We start from the raw sequence: 13,438 nt of genomic DNA, 5'->3' as shown, positions 1-13,438 counted from the left end.
ACTATAAAATATAATATTGACATGTAAAAAACTAGATAATGAATACGTCATAATGAGTTTGAACAAAAAATGTGGAGTAAATATTATTTAGATTAGAGTTTGGTGAAAATTAAATACACAAGACTTTTAAGCATAAGTAAGCAAATAGAAAAGTTAAGATGGTAAAAGGATATTACAATAAAGTATATATATACATGTTTTAAAGCTATATAAACATTAATGATAAAAAAGCTATGAAAACTTTTGAAGTAAAGTATAATTACAGAACTTAGTTAATGTAACTATTTAAAAGTAATAAAGCTAAAGTATTAAAAAGTTAAAGCTTCAAAGCTATTACACTAAAATATACATGCGCAATTAGTAAGAAGTCGAACTTGTTTTGTAATAAAGATTACAAACAAAATCTATAATAATTAATATCGATTGTTTATTTGTGGTACTATATGCTTAAACTTTTGTAAGACTTTTATAAGTTAAGATATTTAAAATTTTTGACAAAACTTAAATAGCAACATAAGTTGTTAAGAAAAATTACAAAGGCTTGTTAATTGCTATTAGCGGGAAGTTTTAAAACGAATAAAATACTCGATTTGTGCTCCTTTTTATCTCTCACCTTATTTTTCCTTTGGCAATAGTGCTTTTAAGAGCAAATAACAATAGTCTGGCAAACTTTTCTCTTTGTTTCTAAAATCATCGTGCACTTAAAACATAAGCTATTAATTTTTTTAAGAAAGATATAGCTTATTGATATTAGATTTCATTAATATATAACTGTTTGGTCTTAAACTAGCTCTTGACTAGTTTATAATTTTCTTTAGTCGTAAAGAATCTTCATAAAACTTAAAAAGAATTCAAAATAAATACTCAGCTGATTTAAAACTGATTTAATTTAGAAGTACTAATTTCCTATCTGTATTTATACTTATTTTAAGCTTTGTATCTCTAACTTTAAACGAAGCGAAATTTTGAAGTTATTTAGAGCATTTGATCTATCCTGTGTAAAACGAATTTTTGTTTACTACTGCTATAAAGATTTTAAAACAATAGTTTTTTTTGTAATTTTTTAACAAAAAAAGAGTTTAGTACAAGATTTTCTACATTACAAGTTTCAAAAATAAACAGGTATTTACTAAATTAGTTAATCGTAATAAATGTTGCCATAAGTTTTTAAATTGCATCAAAAACACAAGAATAAATAATTTTTAATTAATAATTCTCAACCAAAGTAAGATATGAGGTAGTGTTGAGAATAAACGAGTGGCTATTAAAACAATAACTTCATCACCAAAATTTTCAATGACTAATTCAAAAGAGCGAGAAGTTTTAAAATTTATAGTTAAATTCACGAGAGAAAACAGAGTGAAAGACAATAAAAAGTAAAAATGGAGCACAATTTACATTTTGAAACTTCCTGCTCAAAGTTGTTTGCAAGCGTTTGTAATTTTTAAACTTTAAGTGTCAGATTTTACTGCGTACATGTTTTACTACTTTCTCTAGTTATATTTTTAGATAGCATTTTTAAATTATTAATGGACTATTTTAAGTCATCTAAATCGGATTTTAAAAAGAAGCATATATAATTTCCAATGAAAGGTATATGTTTAAAACAAATAATATTTAATATATGTTTAAATAAAATATTTAATTTTTACACTTATATATATTTAAGTAAAATTGTTTTAAACTTAAAAAGTATTTAAGTAGCACAAAATTTTCTTGCTTAAAAACAAAACAACTTATATAAATGAAAAACAATATTAACATTAAGCATAACCGTTAATTTTTTCTGAAATATTTTTTTTTTTTTGTAAATACAATATTTAAAAAACAGTTAAACTGTAACAAATAATTTTCATTATATGTATATATTAGGTGGCCCTTAAAAGAGCCTGTTCATATGAACAATTTAAGCACGTTCACCACGGATACGACGGGCAAGTTGGATATCTTTGGGCATGATGGTTACCCTTTTTGAGTGGATGGCACACAAGTTGGTGTCTTCGAAAAGTCCGACCAAGTAAGCTTCAGCAGCTTCTTGAAGTGCCATGACTGCACTGCTTTGGAAACGCAAGTCAGTCTTGAAATCTTGAGCGATTTCACGCACAAGACGTTGGAATGGCAACTTGCGGATCAAAAGCTCAGTGGACTTCTGGTAACGACGGATCTCACGAAGAGCAACGGTACCTGGGCGGTAACGATGAGGCTTCTTAACACCTCCAGTTGCTGGTGCACTTTTGCGTGCAGCCTTGGTGGCAAGTTGCTTGCGGGGAGCTTTTCCTCCAGTTGATTTGCGGGCGGTTTGCTTGGTACGGGCCATATTGAAATGAATAAAGCTGGTAGAAAATAAGGCAATTTATACAAATTTTTCGAACAACGAACCTAGGCGAAGCAAGTGTACAAAACTTGACACTAGAGGCAGCAAACATCTTAAGCTGTTTTGTTAATCTTTAAAAAAAAAATTATAATTAAGAACTGTTTAGTAAAGCTTATCAAAAACAAAATTTCAACCTATAAAATTTAATTAAACTTCATACATTTACGATCCTAAAATATTCTTATGAACTTTGAAATACCTAATTAACCATACTTTTCTTTAGCTAAATAACTTTACATCATGGTTTATAATGAGTTATTTAAAATAAGTTCAGTATTTGCAAGACATGTTTATATTATTTTTAACTAAGACAGTATAGTCTCCACAATTATCGATTAAATATATTTTTTATATTTTATTTTAGTTTTAAGTTGTGCATATTTAATCAAATTGTAAAACAGTTTGGGTGGCTCTTAAAAGAGCCGAGGTGTATGATGTAATTAACCTCCGAATCCGTACAAAGTACGTCCTTGACGCTTCAATGCGTATACAACATCCAAAGCGGTGACAGTCTTACGCTTGGCATGCTCGGTGTAAGTGACTGCATCACGAACAACGTTTTCCAAGAATACTTTCAGCACACCACGAGTTTCTTCGTAGATCAAGCCTGAAATACGCTTGACACCGCCTCGACGAGCCAATCGGCGAATGGCGGGCTTGGTGATACCCTGGATGTTATCACGAAGGACTTTGCGATGACGTTTGGCACCTCCTTTTCCCAAACCTTTTCCTCCTTTACCACGACCTGACATGTTGAATGATTTAGTAGCTGAAACTACGATATTTATACACAGTAGCGAGCGTTACGAACCTCGTAGAAACGTAGATAAGCCACCTAGTGTTCGACAGATTTAAAGGTACGAAAGAATACAGACATTTTTATCTCTCTCATAAACACGGCCGTTAAACGACAATTAAGTCAGAGAAATAAAGAGTAAAAAACAGAATTTAATCGTTTACAACATCCCCGCTCAAGCTCTCTAGTGTTAAATTTACTAGAAGATATGAGAGAATCAAGAAACTATTTCATTTTTTCATAAACGCGACATTTAAGCGCTCAATAGAATGAGAGAAATTTAGGAGCTGAACCAAAATTCAAAGTTTCTCGTTAAAATTTGCGCGTAAACGCTTTTTATCATGTAATCAGAACTTTATCAACTTATACTTTATAATAGTATGTAATAGTGGCGAGGCGTGGTATTATTTTTGTCAGGTACTGCAGAATGCTTACAAGTATCAAAAAACCTCAACTTGAAAATTTTGAAACTAATTTAGAGAGATAAAAGTACTACAATTTTAACAAATTCTCATTAAAAAAGTTAATATGTTTACAGTATTACAATACGTTTTTTATTTTAGGTGTAGCTTCTGCTCTAATGCTCTGGCCCACGCAAATATCCTGGTATATACTGTCCATATTACAAAAACTTATTTTTCTCAAGTTTCTCAACTAACTTTTATATCAATTTAAAAGACTTTTAATTTATATTTTTCATATCTTGAACAATAAAATTTTTTTATTACGTGAGATCGTTATAACTTTAAATAAAAAACTAAACTTAGTTTCAGTTATAAAGATTTGTAGTATTAATGAATTAATTATATAAATATTATACTCTTTTCCTTTTTGAACAATAAAATTTTTATTTCAAATTGACTTTGACATTTATATTCTATTGTGTAAAAATTAAACATAATTGTACATGAAACTGATTTTCGTTGTTCTACCTTAAATATCAATTTCGAAATTTAAATTTTTAATTACTTTTTTTATATAAAATAATAAATTGTTTGATCGAAGTTATTACAAAAGTATGTAAATAAGTTTAATTTTACTAAGCTAAATTACTAACCTACACATTATATAAAGGAAAAATTAAATAAATATTGAAAGTCGTCCTGAAATGACCATTAGTAAAAGCAAAGTATGTTGAAAAATATCTAAACAGTTGTTTTATAATTTTATAATGTAAAAACTTCTAAGTTGTTTGCAAGCATTTGTTTTGGTAAATTTTTTCTGTAAAGTTTAAGTCAAATTTTAACCGCTTATAATTCCATTGGCTAATAAAAAATTGAAGTTTTGTGCATGAGAGTGTTATAAATTTTTGAAAATTGCGCTCAAAACCATTAAAAGAGTAAAAGAAGGAGCATTTTGTAAGTTTTAAATTTCCCGCTTAAAGTGTTTTTAATGTATTTGTAGTTTAAAAATAACATTCGTCTTTTTAATCGCTTTTCTTTCTTCAATTTAAAACGACTCTGTTCTATAATGTAACATTATTCGCATAAAATATTATGAAAATAAAGTTTTTTTTTACGTAACTTTTTTGAACCTTTACACATAAAAAATTAATATAAAACTTTAAAAAAAAAAAAAATATTTTAATTTCATTTAAGTTTTTTTCTAATTGTTAATAAATATAAAAACAAATAGTATTTCAAAAAGTTGACTTATTTTTTTTAAATTATAAACTCAATTGTTATTCTTCAATAAAAGATCATGAAGTTTTAAGAAAATATGATTAACAAATTAAAACCAGTTTGGAAAGAAAGTTCAGTAATTGAACAGCAAAGTATTTTAAAGTAAACAAAATAACTTTGTAAACAAAATTTTAATTAATTTTTGTTGCCTTACTTTAAACGGACTGGAAAAACAAAACTATTTTGATAAACGAATGAGCTTTTATCCGTATGAGAAACTTTAATGCACTAACGAATATATATATATATATATGTACTCAAACAAATAACTGCATAAGTTATGATTCTACAAATTAGCCTATAAAAAAAAAAATGGGTGGCCCTTAAAAGGACCTGCTTTTCGTATCAGAGATACTTAAGCTTTCTTTGCAGTCTTCTTTGGCAGAAGAACAGATTGGATGTTTGGCAACACACCTCCTTGAGCGATGGTAACTCCTCCCAACAATTTATTCAACTCTTCGTCGTTGCGGATGGCAAGTTGAAGGTGACGGGGAATGATACGAGACTTCTTGTTGTCACGAGCAGCATTTCCGGCCAACTCGAGAACTTCAGCGCTCAAGTATTCTAATACTGCAGCCAAGTAGACTGGTGCTCCGGCACCAACACGTTCGCTGTAGTTACCGTTTCTCAGCAGACGGTGAATACGTCCGACTGGAAACTGAAGTCCAGCGCGTGATGAACGGCTCTTCGGCTTGGATTTAGTCTTTGCTCCCTTTCCACGTCCTGACATGATGCTTGATGAATAACATTATTTTGAACAAAACTCTGTATATGTACTGATAGTTACGAACCTCAGCTAATGAAACTTCAATAGCACCCACTAGTGACTGGTTCTTAAGTTCTCTCGCTTTATTTAAGAAAAAAAAATTAAGCACATCAACAAAGAAATCTCTCCTTTCCTTTATTTTTCTTCGCAAGCAGGCATAGTGGCGGGAACCGCTATTGAGACCTTACCAAGCTTTATACATAATAATAAATCGACCGTTTTTTAATAAAGTTTAAAAAATTGGCACGGCTAAATAATTCACAGCCTAACGTCTCAGACATTGTCAACTTAATGTACGATTACAATCTATGCTCGTTTGATCAGTTTTAATTAATATTTATTACGGTCATCATCAATATAGTTGAGGTGCGTAGTTGATAGCGGTTTCTTGCGACTATGCCTGCCATATGAGTCCTAACAAGGACGAAACCGGTCGTAGGTTGTCTTTTCTTTTCTCATTAGCCTTGTTTAAAATTTTTACGAGTTGTGCTGATAGTACTAAAAAATTTTAAGCGAAAAGTTAAATAGATTTTAGCAGTTTGTTTTTCTGCAATTCTGAAACCTCTCACAAATACGATTTCTTAATACTAAATACAGTCACATGTGTTACAGAGTAAACGAAAGGCATATGAAGCGTTTACAAAATTTCGCTTAAAACAATTTACCTCGTTTAAACATAGATAAGCCACTTAGCGGTCAAAAATTTAGGAAAATAACAAGATAAATTTTCAGCATAAACTTATATATTGTATTTTTAACGTATACTCAACAAATTTCAATTTTTTTTAACTTAGTACAGTTTGTATTTTTTTTCTAATCTTTAGCAAGATTTTAAATATTAAAAAGTTAAGAAGTTATCACTTTTTGTTATTTCTTGTATTATTTTGAATGTCTTTTTTATCGTATAACTTTAGAACGACTCTTTTCTGTAAAAATTATTTAAAGACTGTTTGTTTATTAGTCTAAATTTTTTAAGTTTTTGAATTCATGTATTACTACTGTTTAGAAAAAACTTCTTAAAAAACTAACATTGTAACTATACATTATGTCCTGAACAAGAAGTTATAAGGTATCCAAGTGGTGTGCGACTCGATAACAGAAGTATTTTTTCGTACTCCAAGTTCTTGAAACAAATATTTTGTGAGTTTTTTTTTTGGCGTTTAACAAACTATAACTATGTTAATTCATTTTTAAGTCAATCAACCTACGCTTACAACCAATTATCATTGAAGCACTTTAATTCATATAGTTTTGTTTACTTATGTGTATTAACAGTCTCATTTTTTGATGATTTGAGTTACTGCTATGTTATTTTCAAAAAAATCTAATTGTCTTAGATATCAATGTCTTAAATAAATGTATTAAAGAATGTTTCAAATCTTTTCTGTTTGTTATAAGTTTTATTTTTAGCCAAATATACGGGCTTTTAAATAAGTAATAATGTAATTTATTACATTGGAATATATTTTAACTATTATAATATAAAATTGTACTTTGAGTAAACCAACTTGTTTGTATACTATAATTGTTAATTATTATGTTTATTTATTCGAAAATTGTATACAAATATTTTCTGTAACTTCGTTTTGTTAGTTGAGAAAACAGTTCAAAACTAAAAGTGATAGACGAAAATAAAATTAACTGATTTTTAGTATCATTTTACATCGCTTCGACCTAAATTTTTTACAGCAAAATTAAAAACTATCAACCAAACCAGAATTACAAGTAGTTTTTTGAATAAATAACTAGTACGTTTGTTTTATTTTGCTAATGTTAAAAATTAGTTCAATTTTAGCGTTTTTTACAATAGTATTTGTAACTCAATTTACAAAAAACCTCTAAACTTGATATCCATTTTTTTTCTTAACTAAAGACTCAAACAGAACATAGCAGACTTATTCGTAATATTATATCAGTAAATTTGTTGTTTATTAAAATCTGAAGTGCTATAGTTATTTTTTTAAACTATTTTATTTTAAAACTTTCTTAATAAAATTATATGTATTTTATATAAAAAACGAGCTTTTGAAAGTAGTATATCAAGTTTCAATTGTTTTAAATTCACGTTGTTTTAAAATAACTTTTATAAATTTAAAAGCGTTTTAAGAAAAACAAATATAATTTATAAGCTAACAGCTAGTTTTAGTTTAAAATGTTGAAAAAAAAACTCTGCTACTTATTTATATGGGCTTTAATTCAAAGATAATCGAGAAATATACTATAATTTCTAAAATTAAAATTAAATTATTAATACTTTAAAGTTTAAACCGTTAAATTTTGAAAATATTTTTTTTGCAATTTTAATTCCTTCTTTAAATAAATATATAAAGTCTAAGCATTTCTTATACATTAATAACATTTTAAAAGAAGTTTAAAGTTAAAAATTGATTTCTCTAAAGATTTTAATTTGATTTTTTAATTTATTACGTATAAATTCATAAAAACAGTAAATTTCTATGTAAAGTTAATAAAAAATCTAAATTTTAATTAATAAAGACAAACATTTTACTAGTAGTTATAAACAGTTAATACTTTCAAAACAACAAGGTGTATAAATTGAAATCAATGAAATTTGTCGTTTATTTTTTAAACCATCAGAAAAATGTTACGAAAGTTTCAAATGCTATAAACTGGTTTGAGCGGTAAATTTTAAACGTATAAAATACTCGTTTTTAACTCTTTATTATCTCTCAATTTATTTGCCTTTAGCACTTGTGTTTAGGCGCTATTTAGAGAAACAATCTATTTTTCTTTAACAAGAATCCATTAAAAAAGCTTAAAGATTATTTCTTTTTACGTATACGAATTTGATTTATTAATATACAATTTTTTAATAGTATAGTTAGTTAGGGTTAAATTGGTTGCTCACAAATGTTTTATTTTATATTGAAAGCATCAAACTTTCATAAAGTTTAATATTAAATCAAATAACTAATATAATTAATACCAGAAAGATAACTTTCTATTCATTTGTTAATCGCAATTTTTAATCAATTTTTAATCATAAAGTATGTTTTTCCTTATTTCGATTATTTTTTTCAAGCTTATAAAGTATAATCATTCTACTTCAAGGATTTTAGCTGGTTTTTATACTAAAAAGGTTTTTTAAGGTAAATTTCTATAGTAAAAGCCTATAAAGATAAATTTGTTACTCTAATAATTTACCTTTTTTAAATTATTTTTCCTTAGATTTGATATAGCATATGATACTAAGTTCTACTTTCTTAAGGTTTTATTTACAAAAATAAATAGTTAAGTATAGTTGCGACTTCATTGACATTTAAATAAACTTTTTTTTAATTTTGATTTGACATTTGTACTGTTTAGCTTTTATATAAACATTGACTTTTTGAGCTTATAGCAATATCGAACTTAATTTTGTACGAAACATAAAAATTAACGCTAACAACTTAATAGGGAATTAACAAACATGTATATTTTCAAAATCTTTCAATGAACCCTATAATATTACTTTTCACTTACACGTAATCAAAATTGAATTTGATAAGTTAAAAATACTAGAATAACACAATTCACTTTAATTAAAAAATTTCAAAGCGGTGAGTTGTCGACTCATTTAGTAAACATTTACGTTTAATTAAACGTTTATGTAGTTTTATACAAAATATAACAAATTGGAATAAGCTTTTTTTAAACTGTTAAAAAACTTATTTAATCATCGTACTAATATGGTAATCAAGTAGCAATTTATATTCTAGATGTAAACTTCAATATAACGCACGACTAGAAAACCTAAGGTTGTTTTGTAAACCACTTATTACAAACTTCGATAACCAAAAATCTAAAAAAAGACACTACAGAGTATAGTTGCTGTTTTGTTTTAAATATATAATAAGTTACTACTTTACACTTAACAAACATTGTTTGATTAATTTTTTGTAGCTTTTATATTTTATTAAACCTTACGAGTTTAAAACAAAATCTTTTTAATTTTACGCAATACGATAATTAAATAGAACAAACAGAGAATATCGAAATATATTTCTAGTTATAAATAAAAGGTAGATGTTTAAGTTTTTTCAATAAACTATAAAAGTCATTGTGTATGTGAACATTTTGAAATTTCATAACAAGTGAAGACAGTAAAGTATTAGATTAACTATAAATAAACAAATTATTAATGCAAAATATAAAGCGATGAACTGTCGTGTTTTAAAATTTAGTTGTTTTTTATGTTAGAAGATGCTTTATAGTAAATTTAGCAAAGTGTAATTTAAAAGTTAAAAACAAAGTTAAAAACAAAGTTAAAAACAAAGTTAAAAACAAAGTTAACAACAAAGTTAACAACGCATATTTTGTATTCTCATAGCTTGTTGTTAATTAAGAATATTCTATAAAGGTTTTCGGTGATTAAGAAAAGGTTTAACACTAAGTATAACCAAAGAGCGAGAATTTTTGTAAGTGCGCTTAAACTGATAACAAAAGAGCAAAAGAGATCGAACGATAATAAAGAGTAAAAAACGAGTACATTATACGTTTCAAAATTTCCCGCTCAATATAATTAATAAGCGTTTGTAATTTTTCTCAACATTCTCAGTTGGTTTTAAATTATATCAGTAGTATTTGTTAGTTGCGCCTAAAAACACAAGTCCTAAAGGCGAGTTTAAATGAGAGATAATAAAGAGTAAAAAACGAGTATTTTTTAATTTTCAAAATTTCCCGCTCAAAGTACTTAACTATTGTTTGTAATTTTCTGAAATTAAGTTGCTGGCTACTATGTTAAGTAAACTTTAAATATAATTTTAATTTAAAACTTCATAAGACTTTTTTCTGGTTTCATTTTGTAACTTAGCTGTGTATACCCAATTTCATTTGTTTAATAAATTAATTATTTTACATACTAGGTTCTATTTCTACAATATGTTTCAGCTTTAAAATTTAAAATACGACTGAAAATTAGTTATTCTAGTTATTACCAGGTTTCAAAAGGAAAACATTATGACGTTACTAAGTATAAAAATAAGTTTTTAAGCACTTATTTTTACCCATTAAATTAATTAACACAAAAAGTTATTCAGCTTAAGAATATATATATATATATCTAATAACCAATATTAAAATTTTTAACACATAGTAAGTTACAATTAAACTTTTGTGTATATCGATTGCTCGACTAAAAACATACTTCTTATAAATGTTTTCATTTAACTTACATAAATTATGGACAAGTTAATATCTACCTTAAGGTTTCAAAATTTATTTTCCTTAGATTTGCTAAAATATTGTAAAATTTGGGTGGCCCTCATAAGGACCTGGTTTGTAGTAAACCGTTTATTTGGAGCTGGTGTACTTGGTGACTGCTTTGGTACCTTCAGAGACGGCGTGTTTAGCCAACTCACCGGGCAAAAGCAGACGAACAGCAGTTTGAATCTCGCGACTGCTGATGGTTGAACGCTTGTTGTAGTGAGCCAAACGTGAAGCTTCAGCGGCAATGCGCTCGAAGATGTCGTTGACGAAAGAGTTCATGATGCTCATGGCCTTGCTGGAAATTCCAGTATCGGGGTGTACTTGCTTAAGCACTTTGTACACGTAGATGCTGAAGCTTTCCTTGCGACGAGCCCTGCGCTTCTTCTTGCCGTCAGCTGGGACGTTCTTTACTGCTTTCTTGCTACCTTTGGATGCTGCCATTGTGAATGAATGAATTTTAATGTAAGTTTCTTAATATATAGTGTAGTTACAAACTTCGGCTAAAAGAAAATAAGAGCGCCTGCTAGTGACAAATTGTGTTCTCTCGTTTTAAATTTTCTCTCGTTTTCATAACTAATTGACATCTGGCTCTGATAAAACCTTACGAACGGTTAAATATATTAATTTACTTAGCATGAAAAAATATATGTAACAGATTTTATACAATACGTTAAAAAAATTTATACAAAATCATTTAATTTTTGGCTATAGAATTTAAGCTTTTATAATTATTTTTTGATAAAAATAAAAATTTGAATGTAAATATAATTTGGAATGGGTGGCTCTTAAAAGAGCCGAGGTGTATGACTTTATTTAACCTCCGAATCCGTACAAAGTACGTCCTTGACGCTTCAATGCGTATACAACATCCAAAGCGGTGACAGTCTTGCGCTTGGCATGCTCGGTGTAAGTGACTGCATCACGAACAACGTTTTCTAAGAACACTTTCAGCACACCACGAGTTTCTTCGTATATCAAGCCTGAAATACGCTTGACACCGCCTCGACGAGCCAATCGGCGAATGGCGGGCTTGGTGATACCCTGGATGTTATCACGAAGGACTTTGCGATGACGTTTGGCGCCTCCTTTTCCCAAACCTTTTCCTCCTTTACCACGACCTGACATATTGTACGAATGAAATATTGTTCAAACTACGGTATTTATACAGTCTAGCGTGCGTTACGAACCGCGTTTAAACATGGGTTAGCCACCTAGTGTTTAGTTACTTAATTAAACGAGAGAATAGAGAAAAATAACTAGTTAATCTCTCTCATAAAGACAACCGCTTAGCACTTAAAGTAATGAGAGAATTTTGATAAAAAACCGAGATTTTTAATTTTGTCGCCCAAATTGGCGCGTAAACTACTTTTTTTTATTTCTTTTATACTTTGTGTGCTTAATTTTATACTAATATGTACCTCTGGAGACGCATGGTATGTTTTCTGTTAAGTAGTTCGACAAATTTACAAGTACTTAACAAACCTTTTGACTTTATAACTGTATGAAACTATTTTAGAGAGATAAAAGTACTACAATTACAATAAATCGTTTGTAAATAAGCTATATCGAAAAAAAACTTTTTATAGTATTATAGTGTGATTTTTTAAAGGTGGAGCTTCTCTCTAACACTCGACCAAAGCAACGGTATATGCTTCCCATATTAAAAAAATTATTTTTCTCGACTCGGTTTAATATAGATTTTAAACATTGTTGTTTTATCTTTTTTTATTTCTTGAGTATTCAACATTTTTTATAAAATATCATGAAGCTGTTAGTTATAAATAAAAAAAACTCTATTTAGCTGTAGTTTGTTTTATAATTATTTGTAGATTTAGTTAACCAGTTATAGAACTTTCATTAACATTTTTATTTTTGAATAAAAGTTACACAATTTTCTTTATAATCTAGTTTTAAATCAGGTAACAAGAAAACCAAATGTTTATTTTCATTAACTGTTTTGAAATTGATGTAGTTTATAAAGTTACAAAAATAAATAACATATAAACTGATTTTATTATTTTAAATCGATTACTAGTATTGAAATTGAAACTTTAAACTCACTCTTACTTTTATGAAATTTAATCAACTTTTTAATAATTTTTTTTACAAGTAGATATTACTCAGTTTGACTTTGCGCCTTATAGTTTTATCGAATAAACTATTTTAGACATTGAATTTGCTAAATTACTAAGCCTTACGTCTACAGTAAAGAAAAAGTAATTAAATGTTGAAAGTTGCTCGTAAAATGACAACTTAGAACATAAAGTATTTTTGCGAATAATATAGATAAAAAAACAAGTTTTTTATAATTTTCATAATGTAAAAACTATAAATCGACAAGATTTTTCCATGCTGTTTTTGCTGGAACATACCTAAAAACTTGAGTAAAAATTTTCATCGCTTATAATTCTAATGACTAACACAAAATTTAAAATTTATGCATGAGAGTGTAAATAAAGTTTGAAAAGTGCGCTCAAAATCACAAGGGAAATAGTAAAGGATATTAAAAAGCAAAAAAGGTGTATAAACTACGTTTAAAACTTCCCGCTTAAAGTGGTTTAAATGTTTTTGTATGTCAACGAGAACTTTAGTCTAAATAATTAAACATTTAA

General features: G+C 27.7%; 5 protein-coding genes across 5 annotated transcripts; all 5 read right to left on the bottom strand.

The window, feature by feature from the left end:
• Positions 1-1,906: 1,906 nt before the first annotated feature.
• LOC145844330 (histone H3-like) lies at positions 1,907-2,317 on the bottom strand. Its single transcript, XM_082951719.1, has one exon. It carries the CDS (start codon positions 2,315-2,317, stop codon positions 1,907-1,909), a length of 411 nt encoding a protein of 136 aa, XP_082807845.1.
• A 497-nt stretch (positions 2,318-2,814) lies between these two features.
• On the bottom strand, positions 2,815-3,126 carry LOC145844677 (histone H4). Its single transcript, XM_082952085.1, has one exon. It carries the CDS (start codon positions 3,124-3,126, stop codon positions 2,815-2,817), a length of 312 nt encoding a protein of 103 aa, XP_082808211.1.
• Positions 3,127-5,207: 2,081 nt separating this feature from the next.
• On the bottom strand, positions 5,208-5,582 carry LOC145844621 (histone H2A-like). The gene has a single exon (XM_082952018.1). The coding sequence runs from the start codon at positions 5,580-5,582 to the stop codon at positions 5,208-5,210; it is 375 nt and encodes a 124-aa protein (XP_082808144.1).
• A 5,328-nt stretch (positions 5,583-10,910) lies between these two features.
• On the bottom strand, positions 10,911-11,267 carry LOC145844668 (histone H2B 7-like). Its single transcript, XM_082952076.1, has one exon. It carries the CDS (start codon positions 11,265-11,267, stop codon positions 10,911-10,913), a length of 357 nt encoding a protein of 118 aa, XP_082808202.1.
• A 372-nt stretch (positions 11,268-11,639) lies between these two features.
• LOC145844678 (histone H4) lies at positions 11,640-11,951 on the bottom strand. Its single transcript, XM_082952086.1, has one exon. The coding sequence runs from the start codon at positions 11,949-11,951 to the stop codon at positions 11,640-11,642; it is 312 nt and encodes a 103-aa protein (XP_082808212.1).
• Between the last annotated feature and the right edge of the window lie 1,487 nt (positions 11,952-13,438).

Source organism: Thalia democratica, chromosome 9 (genome assembly GCF_965202585.1).
Source record: "Thalia democratica chromosome 9, ktThaDemo2.hap1.1, whole genome shotgun sequence".
Classification (NCBI taxonomy): Eukaryota; Metazoa; Chordata; class Thaliacea; order Salpida; family Salpidae; genus Thalia; species Thalia democratica.
Note: the sequence above shows the minus strand (reverse complement) of the source record. Positions and strands in the feature narration are given on the sequence as shown.